Source organism: Heterodontus francisci, chromosome 7, assembly GCF_036365525.1.
Source record: "Heterodontus francisci isolate sHetFra1 chromosome 7, sHetFra1.hap1, whole genome shotgun sequence".
In the NCBI taxonomy this organism is placed as follows: domain Eukaryota; kingdom Metazoa; phylum Chordata; class Chondrichthyes; order Heterodontiformes; family Heterodontidae; genus Heterodontus; species Heterodontus francisci.
The window spans coordinates 4664426-4687941 of NC_090377.1; the positions used below are offsets into that span (position 1 = coordinate 4664426).

A 23516-nucleotide genomic window follows, 5' to 3' on the forward strand; every position below is an offset into this window, starting at 1 on the left:
CACCTGATCGGCCACCCTGTGCCCCACAGAGGGCCGCCCCCGAATCCCCCACTGCCCCCAATGCACAACACTCTCCCCGCCCCCCCCAACCGACCTTCCTTGCCTCGCCGGTTGTTCCCAGCAAGGCCCCAACAACTTACCGTTGTTCCAGGGCTGTCCTTTATCTTGTTGCCGATGCTGGGTGTAGTCCCAGCAGTGGCCACAGCTCCTGGGCGCTGCTGGGAGTAAGAGCTGCCGGCCGCTGATTGGCTGGCAGCTCCATTAGGCGGGACTTCCTGCCTCAAGAAGATGTAAGTGCCGCCCAAGACCACTTAAGGGCCTGGGGAGCAAAACATCCGGCCTGGCTTCCAGGCCCGGTGGAGGTGTCCTCACCCCCGGGGCCGGGGCCACCTACCCAACACAAATCCCATAGTGTCATTGACGGTACAGAAAGAGGCCATTCGGCCCATTGGGTCCATGCAGGATCTCCACAGAGCAATCCAGTCAATCCCACTCCCCTGCTTGATACCAGTAGTCTTGCAAGTGGCCATCCAACTTCCTCTTGATTGTCTCTCCTTCCACCACCCTGGATATCGATATCGATAGGTTAAGTGAGTGGGCAAAAAACTGGCAGATGGAGTATCATATGGGAAAAAGAGGGTGTCTGCTTTAGCAGGAAGAATAGAAAGGCTAAATATTATTTACATGGAGAGAGACTGCAGAATGCTGTGGTACAGAGGGCTTGGAATGTCCTTGAATCACAAAAAGTTAACATGCAGGTACAGCAAGTAATTTGGAAGGAAAATGAAATATTGGCCTTTATTGCAAGGGGAATGGAGTGTAAAAATAGGGAAGTCTTGCTACAACTCCACAGGGTGTTGGTGAGACCACACCTAGAGGGATATACTTGCATTGGAGGCAGTCCAGAAAAGCTTCACTAGGTTGATTCCTGGGATGAAGAAGTTGTCTTACGAGGAAAGGTTGAGCAGGTTGAGGTGATCTTATTGAAACGTATAAGATTCTGAGGGGGTTTGACAGGGTAGATGCTGAGAGGATGTTTCCCCTCGTGGGGGAGTCTAGAACTAGGGGGCACAGTTTCAAAATATGGCGTCTCCCATTTAAGATGGAGATCAGGAGGAATTTCTTCTCTCAGAGGGCCGTTAGCATTTGGAATTCTCTACTCCAGCGGAGGCTGGGTCGTTGAATATATTCAAGGCTGAGTTAGATAGATTTTTGATCTAAAAGGGAGTAAAGGGTTATGGGGGACAGGCAGGAAAGTGGAGTTAAGACCACAATCAGATTAGCCATGATCTTACTGAACGGCAGAGCAGGCTCGAGGGGCTGAATGGGCCCAATCTTCCCGGCAGTGGCGAGGCTCTGTGGCAGCACCCCCTTCCCCGGATCTTACCGGTTGCCTGGGATCTTCCGTGTGGCGGACGGGATTCACGCGCCTTCACGTGCCTTAACTTTCCTGTCCAAGGAAAGCTGGCGCCACCGAGGTGGGGAAGGGGGGGACACTTAGGTTTTTAGTGTAGTTGTGGGCGGTGGTCCAATCAGCATGTGTAGTGTAGGGTAGTGTACAATCTCCCCCCGCCCGCCCACCGCCTCCACAGATCCCAACATCGGGACCTCAACAAAATTCAGCCCCAAGTTTGTGAACAGTCTAGTTCAGTCTGAAACATTTGCCAGAGAGGGGGTTGGATTTTGAGTCCATGGAACTGATTTTGTGGCATGGTCAGAAAATAATGGCTTTGGTCTTCCCAATATTTAATTGGAGGAAATTTCTGCTCATCCCGTACTGGATGTCGGACAAGCAGTGTGACAATTCAGCGACAGTGGAGAAGTCGAAGATGTAGAGGTGAGGAGAGCTGGGTGTCAAGAGCAGACATGTGGAAACTGATCATGTGTTTTAGGATGATGTCGCTGAGGGACTGCATGTAGATGAGAAATAGGAGGGGTCCAAGGATAGATCCTTGGGGGAACACCAGAATTAACAGTGTGGGAGCAGGAAGAGAAGCCATTGTAGGTGATTCTCTGCCTACGATTGGATAGATAAGAGTGGAGCAGGTGAGAGTGGTCCCACCCAGCTGGACGACAATGGAGAGGTGTCGGAGGAGAAAGTTTACCTTTATCACACTCACATAGGATGCCATTTGTGACTTTGATTCAGGTTATTTTAGAATTGTGGCGGGGCAGAAACCTGATGGAGAGACTCAAATGTGGAGTTCAAGCAAAAGTTAATTTGTGAAATGTACTTCATCAAATTAATATCTGCAGAAGAATTTGAAGAACACAAAATACAAATCAAAGGAGGAGATTTTTTGATTAACTTTATTCCCAATCATTCTGTTTTTCCCCTACAGAAATGGATGGTTATAATCGGCAGGTTAGAGAGTTACTGAGCTGGAAGAGGGCAATGCGAGGATCGGCAGCAGCTCCTTCACTGCATGATCGATTCGAGAAGATCCAAATTAGTGGCAATGTTCTACGGTGAGAGTTAGACTCGACTAAACTGGGGAGTGAAAACAAAGTCAACACCAACCATCACATACTGAAAGGAAATGTAGTGTGAATCCAGCATCTCAGGGGGGTGTGGGAGGGGTGTTAATTATACTGGGCGGGGGGCTGCGTATTGATTAGAGTGGGGGGTTGGATATCGATTAGCGTGGGGGGGGGCTGGGTATTGATTAGAGTGGGGGGCTGGGTATTGATTACAGTGAGGGACAGGGTATTGATTACAGTGGGGGGACTGGGTATTGATTACAGTGGAGGGCTGGGTATTGATTACAGTGGGCGGCTGGGTATTGATTACAGTGGGGGGACTGGGTTTTGATTACAGTGGGGGGCTGGGTATTGATTACAGTGGGGGGCTGGGTTTTGATTACAGTGGGCGGACTGGGTATTGATTACAGTGGGCGGACTGGGTATTGATTACAGTGGGCGGACTGGGTAATGATTACAGTGGGCGGACTGGGTATTGATTACAGTGGGCGGACTGGGTAATGATTACAGTGGGCGGACTGGGTATTGATTACAGTGGGCGGACTGGGTTTTGATTACAGTGGGCGGACTGGGTTTTGATTACAGTGGGCGGACTGGGTTTTGATTACAGTGGGCGGACTGGGTAATGATTACAGTGGGCGGACTGGGTATTGATTACAGTGGGCGGACTGGGTAATGATTACAGTGGGCGGACTGGGTAACGATTACAGTGGGGGGCTGGGTAATGATTACAGTGGGGGGGCTGGGTATTGATTACAGTGGGCGGACTGGGTAATGATTACAGTGGGCGGACTGGGTAACGATTACAGTGGGGGGCTGGGTAATGATTACAGTGGGGGGCTGGGTATTGATTACAGTGGGGGGGCTGGGTATTGATTACAGTGGGGGGCTGGGTTTTGATTACAGTGGGCGGACTGGGTATTGATTACAGTGGGGGGCTGGGTTTTGATTACAGTGGGGGGGCTGGGTAATGATTACAGTGGGCGGACTGGGTATTGATTACAGTGGGGGGCTGGGTTTTGATTACAGTGGGGGGCTGGGTAATGATTACAGTGGGGGGCTGGGTATTGATTAAAGTGGGGGGACAGGGTATTGATTACTGTGGGGGGACTGGGTATTGATTACAGTGGGCGGACTGGGTATTGATTACAGTGGGGGCTGGGTATTGATTACAGTGGGGGACTGGGTATTGATTACAGTGGGGGGCTGGGTATTGATTAAAGTGGGGGGACTGGGTATTGATTACAGTGGGGGGAATGGTTATTGATTACAGTGGGGGGACTGGGTATTGATTACAGTGGGCGGACTGGGTATTGATTACAGTGGGGGGACTGGGTATTGATTACAGTGGGGGGCTGGGTATTGATTACAGAGGGCGGCTGGGTATTGATTACAGTGGGGGGATTGGGTATTGATTACAGTGGGCGGACTGGGTATTGATTACAGTGGGGGGCTGGGTATTGATTACAGTGGGGGGACTGGGTATTGATTAAAGTGGGGGGCTGGGTATTGATTACAGTGGGGGGACTGGGTATTGATCACAGTGGGGGGACTGGGTATTGATTACAGTGGGGGGCTGGGTATTGATCACAGTGGGGGGACTGGGTATTGATTACTGTGGGGGGACTGGGTATTGATTACAGTGGGGGGACTGGTTATTGATTACAGTGGGGGACTGGGTATTGATTACAGTGGGGGACTGGGTATTGATTACAGTGGGGGGACTGGGTATTGATTACAGTGGGGGGCTGGGTATTGATTACAGTGGGGGGACTGGGTATTGATTACAGAGGGCGGCTGGGTATTGATTACAGTGGGGGTGCTGCGGACTGATGACAGTGTGGGGCTGGGTATTGATTACTGTGGGGGGACTGGGTATTGATCACAGTGGGGGACTGGGTATTGATTACAGTGGGGGGCTGGGTATTGATTACAGAGGGCGGCTGGGTATTGATCACAGTGGGGGGACTGGTTATTGATTACAGTGGGGGGACTGGGTATTGATCACAGAGGGCGGCTGGGTATTGATTACAGTGGGGGGCTGGGTATTGATTACAGTGGGGGGCTGGGTATTGATTACAGAGGGCGGCTGGGTATTGATTACAGTGTGGGGCTGGGTATTGATTACTGTGGGCGGCTGGGTATTGATTACAGTGGGGAGGCTGGGTTTTGATTGCAGTGGGCGGCTGGGTTTTACTACAGTGGGGGGGCTGGGTATTGATTACAGTGGGCTGCTGGGTATTGATTACAGTGGGCGGACTGGGTATTGATTACAGTGGGCGGACTGGGTAATGATTACAGTGGGGGGACTGGTTATTGATTACAGTGGGGGACTGGGTATTGATTACAGTGGGGGGACTGGTTATTGATTACAGTGGGGGACTGGGTATTGATTACAGTGGGGGACTGGGTATTGATTACAGTGGGGGGACTGGGTATTGATTACAGTGGGGGGCTGGGTATTGATTACAGTGGGGGGACTGGGTATTGATTACAGAGGGCGGCTGGGTATTGATTACAGTGGGGGTGCTGCGGACTGATGACAGTGTGGGGCTGGGTATTGATTACTGTGGGGGGACTGGGTATTGATCACAGTGGGGGACTGGGTATTGATTACAGTGGGGGGCTGGGTATTGATTACAGAGGGCGGCTGGGTATTGATCACAGTGGGGGGACTGGTTATTGATTACAGTGGGGGGACTGGGTATTGATCACAGAGGGCGGCTGGGTATTGATTACAGTGGGGGGCTGGGTATTGATTACAGTGGGGGGCTGGGTATTGATTACAGAGGGCGGCTGGGTATTGATTACAGTGTGGGGCTGGGTATTGATTACTGTGGGCGGCTGGGTATTGATTACAGTGGGGAGGCTGGGTTTTGATTGCAGTGGGCGGCTGGGTTTTACTACAGTGGGGGGGCTGGGTATTGATTACAGTGGGCTGCTGGGTATTGATTACAGTGGGCGGACTGGGTATTGATTACAGTGGGCGGACTGGGTAATGATTACAGTGGGCGGACTGGGTATTGATTACAGTGGGCGGACTGGGTAATGATTACAGTGGGCGGACTGGGTATTGATTACAGTGGGCGGACTGGGTAATGATTACAGTGGGCGGACTGGGTAACGATTACAGTGGGGGGCTGGGTAATGATTACAGTGGGGGGCTGGGTATTGATTACAGTGGGGGGGCTGGGTATTGATTACAGTGGGGGGCTGGGTTTTGATTACAGTGGGCGGACTGGGTATTGATTACAGTGGGGGGCTGGGTTTTGATTACAGTGGGGGGGCTGGGTAATGATTACAGTGGGCGGACTGGGTATTGATTACAGTGGGGGGGCTGGGTTTTGATTACAGTGGGGGGCTGTGTAATGATTACAGTGGGGGGCTGGGTATTGATTAAAGTGGGGGGACAGGGTATTGATTACTGTGGGGGGACTGGGTATTGATTACAGTGGGGGTCTGGGTATTGATTACAGTGGGGGACTGGGTATTGATTACAGTGGGGGGCTGGGTATTGATTAAAGTGGGGGGACAGGGTATTGATTAAAGTGGGGGGCTGGGTATTGATCACAGTGGGGGGAATGGTTATTGATTACAGTGGGGGGACTGGGTATTGATTACAGTGGGGGGCTGGGTATTGATTACAGAGGGCGGCTGGGTATTGATTACAGTGGGGAGGCTGGGTTTTGATTGCAGTGGGCGGCTGGGTATTACTACAGTGGGGGGGCTGGGTATTGATTACAGTGGGCTGCTGGGTATTGATTACAGTGGGCGGGGCTGGGTTTTGATTACAGTGGGGGGGCTGGGTATTGATTACTGAGGGGGGGCTGGGTATTGATTACAGTGGGGGGACTGGGTATTGATTACAGTGGGGGGCTGGGTATTGATTACTGTGGGCGGCTGGGTATTGATTACAGTGGGGGGCTGGGTATTGATTTCAGTGGGCGGACTGGGTATTGATTACAGTGGGCGGGCTGGGTATTGATTACTGTGGGGGGCTGTGTATTGATTTCAGTGGGCGGACTGGGTATTGATTACAGTGGGGGGCTGGGTATTGATTACTGTGGGCGGCTGGGTATTGATTACAGTGGGGAGGCTGGGTTTTGATTGCAGTGGGCGGCTGGGTTTTACTACAGTGGGGGGGCTGGGTATTGATTACAGTGGGCTGCTGGGTATTGATTACAGTGGGCGGACTGGGTATTGATTACAGTGGGCGGACTGGGTAATGATTACAGTGGGGGGACTGGTTATTGATTACAGTGGGGGACTGGGTATTGATTACAGTGGGGGGACTGGTTATTGATTACAGTGGGGGACTGGGTATTGATTACAGTGGGGGACTGGGTATTGATTACAGTGGGGGGACTGGGTATTGATTACAGTGGGGGGCTGGGTATTGATTACAGTGGGGGGACTGGGTATTGATTACAGAGGGCGGCTGGGTATTGATTACAGTGGGGGTGCTGCGGACTGATGACAGTGTGGGGCTGGGTATTGATTACTGTGGGGGGACTGGGTATTGATCACAGTGGGGGACTGGGTATTGATTACAGTGGGGGGCTGGGTATTGATTACAGAGGGCGGCTGGGTATTGATCACAGTGGGGGGACTGGTTATTGATTACAGTGGGGGGACTGGGTATTGATCACAGAGGGCGGCTGGGTATTGATTACAGTGGGGGGCTGGGTATTGATTACAGTGGGGGGCTGGGTATTGATTACAGAGGGCGGCTGGGTATTGATTACAGTGTGGGGCTGGGTATTGATTACTGTGGGCGGCTGGGTATTGATTACAGTGGGGAGGCTGGGTTTTGATTGCAGTGGGCGGCTGGGTTTTACTACAGTGGGGGGGCTGGGTATTGATTACAGTGGGCTGCTGGGTATTGATTACAGTGGGCGGACTGGGTATTGATTACAGTGGGCGGACTGGGTAATGATTACAGTGGGCGGACTGGGTATTGATTACAGTGGGCGGACTGGGTAATGATTACAGTGGGCGGACTGGGTATTGATTACAGTGGGCGGACTGGGTAATGATTACAGTGGGCGGACTGGGTAACGATTACAGTGGGGGGCTGGGTAATGATTACAGTGGGGGGCTGGGTATTGATTACAGTGGGGGGGCTGGGTATTGATTACAGTGGGGGGCTGGGTTTTGATTACAGTGGGCGGACTGGGTATTGATTACAGTGGGGGGCTGGGTTTTGATTACAGTGGGGGGGCTGGGTAATGATTACAGTGGGCGGACTGGGTATTGATTACAGTGGGGGGGCTGGGTTTTGATTACAGTGGGGGGCTGTGTAATGATTACAGTGGGGGGCTGGGTATTGATTAAAGTGGGGGGACAGGGTATTGATTACTGTGGGGGGACTGGGTATTGATTACAGTGGGGGTCTGGGTATTGATTACAGTGGGGGACTGGGTATTGATTACAGTGGGGGGCTGGGTATTGATTAAAGTGGGGGGACAGGGTATTGATTAAAGTGGGGGGCTGGGTATTGATCACAGTGGGGGGAATGGTTATTGATTACAGTGGGGGGACTGGGTATTGATTACAGTGGGGGGCTGGGTATTGATTACAGAGGGCGGCTGGGTATTGATTACAGTGGGGAGGCTGGGTTTTGATTGCAGTGGGCGGCTGGGTATTACTACAGTGGGGGGGCTGGGTATTGATTACAGTGGGCTGCTGGGTATTGATTACAGTGGGCGGGGCTGGGTTTTGATTACAGTGGGGGGGCTGGGTATTGATTACTGAGGGGGGGCTGGGTATTGATTACAGTGGGGGGACTGGGTATTGATTACAGTGGGGGGCTGGGTATTGATTACTGTGGGCAGCTGGGTATTGATTACAGTGGGGGGCTGGGTATTGATTTCAGTGGGCGGACTGGGTATTGATTACAGTGGGCGGGCTGGGTATTGATTACTGTGGGGGGCTGTGTATTGATTTCAGTGGGCGGACTGGGTATTGATTACAGTGGGGGGCTGGGTATTGATTACTGTGGGCGGCTGGGTATTGATTACAGTGGGGGGCTGGGTATTGATTACTGTGGGCGGCTGGGTATTGATTACAGTGGGGGGGCTGTGTATTGATTTCAGTGGGCGGCTGGGTATTGATTACAGTCGTGGGGCTGGGTATTGATTACCGTGGGCGGACTGGGTATTGATTACAGTGGGGGGGCTGGGTATTGATTACAGTGGGCGGACTGGGTATTGATTACCGTGGGCGGCTGGGTATTGATTACAGTGGGGGGGCTGGGTATTGATTACCGTGGGCGGCTGGGTATTGATTACTGTGGGGGGCTGGGTATTGATTACTGTGGGCGGCTGGGTATTGATTACAGTGGGGGGGCTGGGTATTGATTACAGTGGGCGGACTGGGTATTGATTACAGTGGGGGGCTGGGTATTGATTACAGTGGGCGGACTGGGTATTGATTACAGTGGGGGGCTGGGTATTGATTACAGTGGGGGGCTGGGTATTGATTACTGTGGGCGGACTGGGTATTGATTACAGTGGGGGGCTGGGTATTGATTACTGTGGGCGGACTGGGTATTGATTACAGTGGGGGGCTGGGTATTGATTACAGTGGGGGGCTGGGTATTGATTACTGTGGGGGGCTGGGTATTGATTACTGTGGGCGGCTGGGTATTGATTACAGTGGGGGGGCTGGGTATTGATTACCGTGGGCGGCAGGGTATTGATTACAGTGGGCGGCTGGGTATTGATTACAGTGGGCGGCTGGGTATTGATTACAGTGGGGAGGCTGGGTTTTGGTTGCAGTGGGCGGCTGGGTATTATTGCAGTGGGGGGACTGGGTATTGATTACAGTGGGGGGCTGGGTATTGATTACTGTGGGCGGACTGGGTATTGATTACAGTGGGGGGCTGGGTATTGATTACTGTGGGCGGCTGGGTATTGATTACAGTGGGGGGGCTGGGTATTGATTACCGTGGGCGGCAGGGTATTGATTACAGTGGGGGGCTGGGTATTGATTGCAGTGGGGGGCTGGGTATTGATTACCGTGGGCGGCAGGGTATTGATTACAGTGGGGGGCTGGGTATTGATTGCAGTGGGGGGCTGGGTATTGATTGCAGTGGGGGGCTGGGTATTGATTACAGTGGGCGGACTGGGTATTGATTACTGTGGGGGGACTGGATATTGATTACAGTGGGGGGCTGGGTATTGATTGCAGTGGGGGGCTGGGTATTGATTACAGTGGGGGTACTGGGTATTGATTACAGTGGGGGGCTGGGTATTGATTGCAGTGGGGGGCTGGGTATTGATTGCAGTGGGGGGCTGGGTATTGATTACAGTGGGCGGACTGGGTATTGATTACTGTGGGGGGACTGGATATTGATTACAGTGGGGGGCTGGGTATTGATTGCAGTGGGGGGCTGGGTATTGATTACAGTGGGGGTACTGGGTATTGATTACTGTGGGGGGCTGGGTTTTGATTACAGTGGGCGGACTGGGTATTGATTACTGTGGGGGGACTGGATATTGATTACAGTGGGGGGCTGGGTATTGATTGCAGTGGGGGGCTGGGTATTGATTACAGTGGGCGGACTGGGTATTGATTACAGTAGGGGGACTGGGTATTGATTACAGTGGGGGTACTGGGTATTGATTACAGTGGGGGGACTGGGTATTGATTACAATGGGGGTACTGGGTATTGATTGCAGTGGGGGGCTGGGTATTGATTACAGTGGGCGGACTGGGTATTGATTACTGTGGGGGACTGGGTATTGATTACAGTGGGCGGCTGGGTATTGATTACAGTGGGGGGGCTGGGTATTGATTACAGTGGGGGGCTGGGTATTGATTACAGTGGGGGGACTGGGTATTGATTACAGTGGGGGGACTGGGTATTGATTACTGTGGGCGGACTGGGTATTGATTACAGTGGGGGGCTGGGTATTGATTACTGTGGGCGGCTGGGTATTGATTACTGTGGGGGTGCTGGGTATTGATTACCGTGGGCGGCTGGGTATTGATTACAGTGGGCGGCTGGGTATTGATTACTGTGGGCGGACTGGGTATTGATTACAGTGGGGGGCTGGGTATTGATTACTGTGGGCGGCTGGGTATTGATTACCGTGGGCGGCTGGGTATTGATTACTGTGGGCGGCTGGGTATTGATTACAGTGGGGGGCTGGGTATTGATTACTGTGGGGGGCTGGGTATTGATTACCGTGGGCGGCTGGGTATTGATTACAGTGGGCGGCTGGGTATTGATTACAGTGGGCGGCTGGGTATTGATTACAGTGGGGAGGCTGGGTTTTGATTGCAGTGGGCGGCTGGGTATTGATTACAGTGGGGAGGCTGGGTTTTGATTGCAGTGGGCGGCTGGGTATTATTACAGTGGGGGGGCTGGGTATTGATTACAGTGGGCTGCTGGGTATTGATTACAGTGGGCGGGGCTGGGTTTTGATTACAGTGGGGGGGCTGGGTATTGATTACTGTGGGGGGACTGGGTATTGATTACAGTGGGGGACTTGGTATTGATTACAGTGGGGGGGCTGGGTATTGATCACAGTGGGGGGGCTGGGTTTTGATTACAGTGGGGTGACTGGGTATTCATTACAGTGGGCGGCCTGGGTATTGATTAAGTGGGGGGGCTGGGTATTGATTACCGTGGGGGGACTGGGTATTGATTAAGTGGGGGGCTGGTTATTGATTACTGTGGTGGGACAGGGTATTGATTACAGTGGGGGGACTGGATATTGATTACAGTGGGGGGCTGGGTGTTGATTACAGTGGGCGGACTGGGTATTGATTACTGTGGGGGGACTGGATATTGATTACAGTGGGGGGCTGGGTATTGATTGCAGTGGGGGGCTGGGTATTGATTACAGTGGGCGGACTGGGTATTGATTACAGTGGGGGGCTGGGTGTTGATTACAGTGGGCGGACTGGGTATTGATTACTGTGGGGGGACTGGATATTGATTACAGTGGGGGGCTGGGTATTGATTGCAGTGGGGGGCTGGGTATTGATTACTGTGGGCGGACTGGGTATTGATTACTGTGGGGGGACTGGATATTGATTACAGTGGGGGGCTGGGTATTGATTGCAGTGGGGGGCTGGGTATTGATTACAGTGGGCGGACTGGGTATTGATTACAGTGCGGGGACTGGGTATTGATTACAGTGGGGGTACTGGGTATTGATTACAGTGGGGGGACTGGGTATTGATTACAGTGGGGGTACTGGGTATTGATTGCAGTGGGGGGCTGGGTATTGATTACAGTGGGCGGACTGGGTATTGATTACTGTGGGGGACTGGGTATTGATTACAGTGGGGGGCTGGGTATTGATTACAGTGGGGGGTCTGGGTATTGATTACCGTAGGCGGCTGGGTATTGATTACTGTGGGCAGACTGGATATTGATTACTGTGGGGGGACAGGGTTTTGATTACAGTGGGGGGACTGGGTATTGATTACAGTGGGGGGCTGGGTATTGATTACAGTGGGCGGACTGGGTATTGATTACTGTGGGGGACTGGGTATTGATTACAGTGGGGGGCTGGGTATTGATTACAGTGGGCGGACTGGGTATTGATTACAGTGGGGGGCTGGGTATTGATTACAGTGGAGGACTGGGTATTGATTACTGTGGGGGACTGGGTATTGATTACAGTGGGCAGACTGGATATTGATTACTGTGGAGGACTGGGTATTGATTACAGTGGGGGGGCTGGGTATTGATTACAGTGGGGGGCTGGGTATTGATTACTGTGGGGGACTGGGTATTGATTACAGTGGGCAGACTGGATATTGATTACTGTGGGGGGACAGGGTTTTGATTACAGTGGGCGGACTGGGTATTGATTACTGTGGGGGACTGGGTATTGATTACAGTGGGGGGACTGGGTATTGATTGCAGTGCGGGGACTGGGTATTGATCACAGTGGGGGGGCTGGGTTTTGATTACAGTGGGGTGACTGGGTATTCATTACAGTGGGCGGCCTGGGTATTGATTAAGTGGGGGGCTGGGTATTGATTACAGTGGGGGGACTGGGTATTGATTACAGTGGGGGGACTGGGTATTGATTACAGTGGGGGGGCTGGGTATTGATTACAGTGGGGGGACTGGGTATATATTACAGTGGGGGGACTATGTATTGATTACAGTGGCGGACTGGGTATTGATTACTGTGGGCGGCTGGGTATTGATTACAGTGGGGGGACTGGGTATTGATTACAGTGGGGGGACTGGGTATTGATTACTGTGGGCGGCTGGGTATTGATTACAGTGGGCGAACTGGGTATTGATTACAGTGGGGGGACTATGTATTGATTACTGTGGGCGTACTGGGTATTGATTACAGTGGGGGGACTGGGTATTGATTACTGTGGGGGGACTGGGTATTGATTACAATGGGCGAACTGGGTATTGATTACAGTGGGGATGCTGGGTATTGATTACGTTGGGCGGCTGGGTATTGACTACAGTGGGGGGGGGCTGGGTTTTGATTACAGTGGGCGGTTGGGTATTATTACAGTGTGGGGGCTGGGTATTGATGACAGTGGGCTGCTGGGTATTATTACAGTGGGGGGGCTGGGTATTGATTACAGTGTGGGGGGCTGGGTTTTGATTACAGTGGGGGGGCTGGGTATTGATTACTGTGGGGGGGCTGGGTATTGATTACAGTGTGGGGACTGGGTATTGATTACAGTGGGCGGACTGGGTATTGATTACAGTGGGGGGACTGGGTATTGATTACAGTGGGCGGACTGGGTATTGATTACAGTGGGCGGACGGGGTATTGATTACAGTGGGCTGCTGGGTATTGATCACAGTGGGGGGACTGGGTAATGATTACTGTGGGCGGACTGGGTATTGATTACAGTGGGGGGACTGGGTATTGATTACAGTGGGCGGACTGGGTATTGATTACAGTGGGGGACTGGGTATTGATTACAGTGGGCGGACGGGGTATTGATTACTGTGGGCGAACTGGGTATTGATTACAGTGGGCGGACTGGGTATTGATTACAGTGGGGGGACTGGGTATTGATTACAGTGGGCGGACTGGGTATTGATTACAGTGGGGGACTGGGTATTGATTACAGTGGGCGGACGGGGTATTGATTACAGTGGGCTGCTGGGTATTGATCACAGTGGGGGGACTGGGTAATGATTACAGTGGGCAGACTGGGTATTGATTACTGTGGGGGGACTGGGTATTAATTACAGTGGGGGGCTGGGTATTGATTACAGTGGGGGGCTGGGTATTGATTACTGTGGGCGGCCTGGGTATTGATTACTGTGGGGGGACTGGTTATTGATTTCAGTGGGGGGCTGGGTAGTGATGACAGTGGGGGGACTGGGTATTGATTACAGTGGGGGGCTGGGTATTGATTACAGTGGGCGGACTGGGTATTGATTACAGTGGGGGGACTGGGTATTGATTGCAGTGGGGGGCTGGGTATTGATTACATTGGGCGGCTGGGTATTGACTACAGTGGGGAGGCTGGGTTTTGATTGCAGTGGGGGGGCTGGGTATTGAATACTGTGGGGTGGCTGGGTATTGATTACTGTGGGCGGCTGGGTATTGATTACAGTGGGGGGGCTGGGTATTGATTAGAGTGGGTTGACTGGGTATTGATTACAGTGGGGTACTTGGTATTGATTACAGTGGGGGGACTGGGTATTGATTACAGTGGGGGGGCTGTGTATTGATTACAGTGGGGGGACTGGGTATTGATTACAGTGGGGGGGCTGTGTATTGATTACAGTGGGGGGACTGGGTATTGATTACAGTGGGCTGCTGGGCATTGATCACAGCGGGGGGGCTGGGTATTCATTACTGTGGGGTGACTGGATATTGATTACAGTGGGGGGCTGGGTATTGATGACAGTGGGGGGACTGGATATTGATTACAGTGGGGGGACAGGGTATTGATTACAGTGGGCGGACTGGGTATTGATTACTGTGGGGGGACTGGATATTGATTACAGTGGGGGGACAGGGTATTGATTACAGTGGGCAGACTGGATATTGATTACTGTGGGGGGACAGGGTTTTGATTACAGTGGGCGGACTGGGTATTGATTACTGTGGGGGACTGGGTATTGATTACAGTGGGGGGACTGGGTATTGATTGCAGTGCGGGGACTGGGTATTGATCACAGTGGGGGGGCTGGGTTTTGATTACAGTGGGGTGACTGGGTATTCATTACAGTGGGCGGCCTGGGTATTGATTAAGTGGGGGGCTGGGTATTGATTACAGTGGGGGGACTGGGTATTGATTACTGTGGGCAGACTGGGTATTGATTACAGTGGGGGGCTGGGTATTGATTGCAGTGGGGGGACTGGGTATTGATTACAGTGGGGGGGCTGGGTATTGATTACAGTGGGGGGACTGGGTATATATTACTGTGGGGGGACTATGTATTGATTACTGTGGGCGGACTGGGTATTGATTACTGTGGGCGGCTGGGTATTGATTACAGTGGGGGGACTGGGTATTGATTACAGTGGGGGGACTGGGTATTGATTACAGTGGGCGAACTGGGTATTGATTACAGTGGGGGGACTATGTATTGATTACTGTGGGCGGACTGGGTATTGATTACAGTGGGGGGACTGGGTATTGATTACTGTGGGGGGACTGGGTATTGATTACAGTGGGCGAACTGGGTATTGATTACAGTGGGGATGCTGGGTATTGATTACGATGGGCGGCTGGGTATTGACTACAGTGGGGGGGGCTGGGTTTTGATTACAGTGGGGGGGCTGGGTATTGATTACAGTGGGCTGCTGGGTATTATTACAGTGGGGGGGCTGGGTATTGATTACAGTGTGGGGGGCTGGGTTTTGATCACAGTGGGGGGGCTGGGTATTGATTACTGTGGGGGGGCTGGGTATTGATTACAGTGTGGGGACTGGGTATTGATTACAGTGGGCGTACTGGGTATTGATTACAGTGGGCTGCTGGGTATTGATCACAGTGGGGGGACTGGGTAATGATTACAGTGGGGGACTAGGTATTGATTACAGTGGGCGTACTGGGTATTGATTACAGTGGGCTGCTGGGTATTGATCACAGTGTGGGGACTGGGTAATGATTACAGTGGGCAGACTGGGTATTGATTACTGTGGGGGGACTGGGTATTGATTACAGTGGGCGGACGGGGTATTGATTACAGTGGGCTGCTGGGTATTGATCACAGTGGGGGGACTGGGTAATGATTACAGTGGGCAGACTGGGTATTGATTACTGTGGGGGGACTGGTTATTGATTTCAGTGGGGGGCTGGGTAGTGATGACAGTGGGGGGACTGGGTATTGATTACAGTGGGGGGCTGGGTATTGATTACAGTGGGCGGACTGGGTATTGATTACTGTGGGCGGACTGGGTATTGATTACTGTGGGGGGACTGGTTATTGATTTCAGTGGGGGGCTGGGTAGTGATGACAGTGGGGGGACTGGGTATTGATTACAGTGGGGGGCTGGGTATTGATTACAGTGGGCGGACTGGGTATTGATTACAGTGGGGGGACTGGGTATTGATTGCAGTGGGGGGCTGGGTATTGATTACTGTGGGCGGACTGGGTATTGATTACTGTGGGGGGACTGGTTATTGATTTCAGTGGGGGGCTGGGTAGTGATGACAGTGGGGGGACTGGGTATTGATTACAGTGGGGGGCTGGGTATTGATTACAGTGGGCAGACTGGATATTGATTACTGTGGGGGGACAGGGTTTTGATTGCAGTGCGGGGACTGGGTATTGATCACAGTGGGGGGGCTGGGTTTTGATTACAGTGGGGTGACTGAGTATTCATTACAGTGGGCGGCTGGGTATTGATTACAGTGGGGGGACTGGGTATTGATTACAGTGGGGGGCTGGGTATTGATTACAGTGGGGGGACTGGGTATTGATTACAGTGGGGGGACTGGGTATTGATTACAGTGGTCTGCTGGGTATTGATCACATTGGGGGGGCTGGGTTTTGATTACAGTGGGGTGACTGGGTATTGATTACAGTGGGGGGCTGGGTATTGATTACAGTGGGGGGACTGGGTATTGATTACAGTGGGGGGACTGGGTATTGATTAGAGTGGGTTGACTGGGTATTGATTACAGTGGGGGGGCTGTGTATTGATTACAGTGGGGTGACTGGGTATTCATTACTGTGGGGGGACTGGATATTGATTACAGTGGGGGGCTGGGTATTGATTACAGTGGGGGGACTGGATATTGATCACAGTGGGGGGACAGGGTATTGATTAAGTGGGGGGATGGGTATTGATTACAGTGGGGGACTGGGTATTGATTACAGTGGGGGGACTGGATATTGATCACAGTGGGGGGACAGGGTATTGATTAAGTGGGGGGATGGGTATTGATTACAGTGGGGGGATGGGTATTGATTACAGTGGGGGGGCTGGGTATTGATTAAGTGGGGGGATGGGTATTGATTACAGTGGGGCGGCTGGGTATTGATTACTGTGGGGGGACTGGATATTGATTACAGTGGGGGGCTGGGTATTGATTACAGTGGGGGGACTGGGTATTGATTACAGTGGGGGGACTGGATATTGATCACAGTGGGGGGACAGGGTATTGATTACAGTGGGGGTACTGGGTATTGATTACAGTGGGCGGACTGGGTATTGATTACAGTGGGCGGACTGGGTATTGATTACTGTGGGGGGACTGGATATTGATTACAGTGGGGGGCTGGGTATTGATTACAGTGGGGGGACTGGGTATTGATTACAGTGGGGGGCTGGGTTTTGATTACTGTGGGGGGACTGGATATGGATTACAGTGGGGGGCTGGGTATTGATTACTGTGGGGGGACTGGATATTGATTACAGTGGGGGGACTGGGTATTGATTACAGTGGGCGGACTGGGTATTGATTACAGTGGGGGGCTGGGTATTGATTACTGTGGGGGGACTGGATATTGATTACAGTGGGGGGCTGGGTATTGATTACAGTGGGGGGACTGGGTATTGATTACAGTGGGAGGCTGGGTATTGATTACTGTGGGGGGACTGGATATTGATTACAGTGGGGGGACTGGGTATTGATTACTGTGGGGGGACTGGATATTGATTACAGTGGGGGGCTGGGTATTGATTACAGTGGGCGGACTGGGTATTGATTACAGTGGGCGGACTGGGTATTGATTACAGTGGGGGGCTGGGTATTGATTACTGTGGGGGGACTGGATATTGATTACAGTGGGGGGCTGGGTATTGATTACAGTGGGGGGACTGGGTATTGATTACAGTGGGAGGCTGGGTATTGATTACTGTGGGGGGACTGGATATTGATTACAGTGGGGGGACTGGGTATTGATTACAGTGGGCGGACTGGGTATTGATTACTGTGGGGGGACTGGATATTGATTACAGTGGGGGGCTGGGTTTTGATTACTGTGGGGGGACTGGATATTGATTACAGTGGGGGGCTGGGTATTGATTACAGTGGGGGGACTGGGTATTGATTACAGTGGGGGGCTGGGTTTTGATTACTGTGGGGGGACTGGATATTGATTACAGTGGGGGGCTGGGTATTGATTACAGTGGGGGGCTCTGTATTGATTACAGTGGGGGGACTGGGTATTGATTACAGTGGGGGTTCTGGGTATTGATTACAGTGGGGGGCTGGGTATTGATTACAGTGGGGGGCTGGGTATTGATTACAGTGGGCGGCTGGGTATTGATTACAGTGGGGGGACTGGGTATTGATTGCAGTGCGGGGACTGTGTATTGATTACTGTGGGGGGACTGGGTATTGATTACAGTGGGGGGGCTGGGTATTGATTACTGTGGGCGGCTGGGTATTGATTACAGTGGGGGGGCTGGGTATTGATTCCATTGGGCGGCTGGGTATTGATTAAAGTAGGGGGGCTGGGTATTGATTACAGTGGGCGGGGCTGGGTTTTGATTACAGTGGGGGGGGCTGGGTATTGAATACAGTTTGGGGGCTGGGTATTGATTACATTGGGCGGCTGGGTATTGATTACAGTGGGCGGGGCTGGGTTTTGATTACATTGGGCGGCTGGGTATTGATTACAGTGGGCGGGGCTGGGTTTTGATTGCAGTGGGCAGACTGGATATTGATTACTGTGGGGGGACAGGGTTTTGATTACAGTGGGCGGACTGGGTATTGATTACTGTGGGGGACTGGGTATTGATTTCAGTGGGGGGCTGGGTAGTGATGACAGTGGGGGGACTGGGTATTGATTACAGTGGGGGGCTGGGTATTGATTACAGTGGGCAGACTGGATATTGATTACTGTGGGGGGACAGGGTTTTGATTACAGTGGGCGGACTGGGTATTGATTACTGTGGGGGACTGGGTATTGATTACAGTGGGGGGACTGGGTATTGATTGCAGTGGGGGGGCAGGGTTTTGATTACAGTGGGGTGACTGAGTATTCATTACAGTGGGCGGCCTGGGTATTGATTAAGTGGGGGGCTGGGTATTGATTACAGTGGGGGGACTAGGTATTGATTACTGTGGGCAGACTGGGTATTGATTACAGTGGGGGGCTGGGTATTGATTACAGTGGGCAGACTGGATATTGATTACTGTGGGGGGACAGGGTTTTGATTACAGTGGGGGGACTGGGTATTGATTACTGTGGGGGACTGGGTATTGATTACAGTGGGGGGGCTGGGTATTGATTACTGTGGGGGGACTGGGTATTGATCACAGTGGGGGGGCAGGGTTTTGATTACAGTGGGGTGACTGAGTATTCATTACAGTGGGCGGCCTGGGTATTGATTAAGTGGGGGGCTGGGTATTGATTACAGTGGGGGGACTAGGTATTGATTACTGTGGGCAGACTGGGTATTGATTACAGTGGGCTGCTGGGTATTGATCAGATTGGGGGGGCTGGGTTTTGATTACAGTGGGGTGACTGGGTATTGATTACAGTGGGGGGCTGGGTATTGATTACAGTGGGGGGACTGGGTATTGATTACAGTGGGGGGGCTGTGTATTGATTACAGTGGGGTGACTGGGTATTCATTACTGTGGGGGGACTGGATATTGATTACAGTGGGGGGCTGGGTATTGATTAAGTGGGGGGATGGGTATTGATTACAGTGGGGCGGCTGGGTATTGATTACTGTGGGGGGACTGGATATTGATTACAGTGGGGGGCTGGGTATTGATTACAGTGGGGGGACTGGGTATTGATTACAGTGGGCGGACTGGGTATTGATTACTGTGGGGGGACTGGATATTGATCACAGTGGGGGGACAGGGTATTGATTACAGTGGGCGGACTGGGTATTGATTACTGTGGGCGGACTGGGTATTGATTACTGTGGGGGGACTGGATATTGATTACAGTGGGGGGACTGGGTATTGATTACAGTGGGCGGACTGGGTATTGATTACTGTGGGGGGACTGGATATTGATTACAGTGGGGGGCTGGGTATTGATTACTGTGGGGGGACTGGATATTGATTACAGTGGGGGGACAGGGTATTGATTACAGTGGGCGGACTGGGTATTGATTACAGTGGGCGGACTGGGTATTGATTACAGTGGGGGGCTGGGTATTGATTACTGTGGGGGGACTGGATATTGATTACAGTGGGGGGCTGGGTATTGATTACAGTGGGGGGACTGGGTATTGATTACAGTGGGGGGCTGGGTATTGATTACTGTGGGGGGACTGGATATTGATTACAGTGGGGGGACAGGGTATTGATTACAGTGGGCGGACTGGGTATTGATTACTGTGGGGGGACTGGATATTGATTACAGTGGGGGGCTGGGTATTGATTACAGTGGGGGGACTGGGTATTGATTACAGTGGGGGGCTGGGTATTGATTACTGTGGGGTGACTGGGTATTCATTACTGTGGGGGGACTGGATATTGATTACAGTGGGGGGCTGGGTATTGATTACAGTGGGGGGACTGGATATTGATCACAGTGGGGGGACAGGGTATTGATTAAGTGGGGGGATGGGTATTGATTACAGTGGGGGACTGGGTATTGATTACAGTGGGGGGACTGGATATTGATCACAGTGGGGGGACAGGGTATTGATTAAGTGGGGGGATGGGTATTGATTACAGTGGGGGGATGGGTATTGATTACAGTGGGGGGGCTGGGTATTGATTAAGTGGGGGGATGGGTATTGATTACAGTGGGGCGGCTGGGTATTGATTACTGTGGGGGGACTGGATATTGATTACAGTGGGGGGCTGGGTATTGATTACAGTGGGGGGACTGGGTATTGATTACAGTGGGGGGACTGGATATTGATCACAGTGGGGGGACAGGGTATTGATTACAGTGGGGGTACTGGGTATTGATTACAGTGGGCGGACTGGGTATTGATTACAGTGGGCGGACTGGGTATTGATTACTGTGGGGGGACTGGATATTGATTACAGTGGGGGGCTGGGTATTGATTACAGTGGGGGGACTGGGTATTGATTACAGTGGGGGGCTGGGTTTTGATTACTGTGGGGGGACTGGATATGGATTACAGTGGGGGGCTGGGTATTGATTACTGTGGGGGGACTGGATATTGATTACAGTGGGGGGACTGGGTATTGATTACAGTGGGCGGACTGGGTATTGATTACAGTGGGGGGCTGGGTATTGATTACTGTGGGGGGACTGGATATTGATTACAGTGGGGGGCTGGGTATTGATTACAGTGGGGGGACTGGGTATTGATTACAGTGGGAGGCTGGGTATTGATTACTGTGGGGGGACTGGATATTGATTACAGTGGGGGGACTGGGTATTGATTACTGTGGGGGGACTGGATATTGATTACAGTGGGGGGCTGGGTATTGATTACAGTGGGCGGACTGGGTATTGATTACAGTGGGCGGACTGGGTATTGATTACAGTGGGGGGCTGGGTATTGATTACTGTGGGGGGACTGGATATTGATTACAGTGGGGGTTGGGTATTGATTACAGTGGGGGGACTGGGTATTGATTACAGTGGGAGGCTGGGTATTGATTACTGTGGGGGGACTGGATATTGATTACAGTGGGGGGACTGGGTATTGATTACAGTGGGCGGACTGGGTATTGATTACTGTGGGGGGACTGGATATTGATTACAGTGGGGGGCTGGGTTTTGATTACTGTGGGGGGACTGGATATTGATTACAGTGGGGGGCTGGGTATTGATTACAGTGGGGGGACTGGGTATTGATTACAGTGGGGGGCTGGGTTTTGATTACTGTGGGGGGACTGGATATTGATTACAGTGGGGGGCTGGGTATTGATTACAGTGGGGGGCTCTGTATTGATTCCAGTGGGGGGACTGGGTATTGATTACAGTGGGGGTTCTGGGTATTGATTACAGTGGGGGGCTGGGTATTGATTACAGTGGGGGGCTGGGTATTGATTACAGTGGGCGGCTGGGTATTGATTACAGTGGGGGGACTGGGTATTGATTGCAGTGCGGGGACTGTGTATTGATTACTGTGGGGGGACTGGGTATTGATTACAGTGGGGGGGCTGGGTATTGATTACTGTGGGCGGCTGGGTATTGATTACAGTGGGGGGGCTGGGTATTGATTCCATTGGGCGGCTGGGTATTGATTAAAGTAGGGGGGCTGGGTATTGATTACAGTGGGCGGGGCTGGGTTTTGATTACAGTGGGGGGGCTGGGTATTGAATACAGTTTGGGGGCTGGGTATTGATTACATTGGGCGGCTGGGTATTGATTACAGTGGGCGGGGCTGGGTTTTGATTACATTGGGCGGCTGGGTATTGATTACAGTGGGCGGGGCTGGGTTTTGATTGCAGTGGGCAGACTGGATATTGATTACTGTGGGGGGACAGGGTTTTGATTACAGTGGGCGGACTGGGTATTGATTACTGTGGGGGACTGGGTATTGATTTCAGTGGGGGGCTGGGTAGTGATGACAGTGGGGGGACTGGGTATTGATTACAGTGGGGGGCTGGGTATTGATTACAGTGGGCAGACTGGATATTGATTACTGTGGGGGGACAGGGTTTTGATTACAGTGGGCGGACTGGGTATTGATTACTGTGGGGGACTGGGTATTGATTACAGTGGGGGGACTGGGTATTGATTGCAGTGGGGGGGCAGGGTTTTGATTACAGTGGGGTGACTGAGTATTCATTACAGTGGGCGGCCTGGGTATTGATTAAGTGGGGGGCTGGGTATTGATTACAGTGGGGGGACTAGGTATTGATTACTGTGGGCAGACTGGGTATTGATTACAGTGGGGGGCTGGGTATTGATTACAGTGGGCAGACTGGATATTGATTACTGTGGGGGGACAGGGTTTTGATTACAGTGGGGGGACTGGGTATTGATTACTGTGGGGGACTGGGTATTGATTACAGTGGGGGGGCTGGGTATTGATTACTGTGGGGGGACTGGGTATTGATCACAGTGGGGGGGCAGGGTTTTGATTACAGTGGGGTGACTGAGTATTCATTACAGTGGGCGGCCTGGGTATTGATTAAGTGGGGGGCTGGGTATTGATTACAGTGGGGGGACTAGGTATTGATTACTGTGGGCAGACTGGGTATTGATTACAGTGGGCTGCTGGGTATTGATCACATTGGGGGGGCTGGGTTTTGATTACAGTGGGGTGACTGGGTATTGATTACAGTGGGGGGCTGGGTATTGATTACAGTGGGGGGACTGGGTATTGATTACAGTGGGGGGGCTGTGTATTGATTACAGTGGGGTGACTGGGTATTCATTACTGTGGGGGGACTGGATATTGATTACAGTGGGGGGCTGGGTATTGATTAAGTGGGGGGATGGGTATTGATTACAGTGGGGCGGCTGGGTATTGATTACTGTGGGGGGACTGGATATTGATTACAGTGGGGGGCTGGGTATTGATTACAGTGGGGGGACTGGGTATTGATTACAGTGGGCGGACTGGGTATTGATTACTGTGGGGGGACTGGATATTGATCACAGTGGGGGGACAGGGTATTGATTACAGTGGGCGGACTGGGTTTTGATTACTGTGGGCGGACTGGGTATTGATTACTGTGGGGGGACTGGATATTGATTACAGTGGGGGGACTGG

General features: G+C 52.2%; 1 protein-coding gene across 1 annotated transcript in view; it reads left to right on the top strand.

Annotated features, from left to right (window-relative positions):
* Positions 1 to 23516, top strand: part of LOC137371815 (SPRY domain-containing protein 3-like) — a 1004091-nt gene that overhangs the window by 149968 nt on the left and 830607 nt on the right. Inside the window, exon 3 of the mRNA XM_068034707.1 lies at positions 2343 to 2469. Within this exon, the coding sequence (XP_067890808.1) occupies positions 2345 to 2469 (125 nt within the window). The 5' untranslated portion in view covers positions 2343 to 2344. The remainder of the gene's footprint in view (positions 1 to 2342; positions 2470 to 23516) is intronic.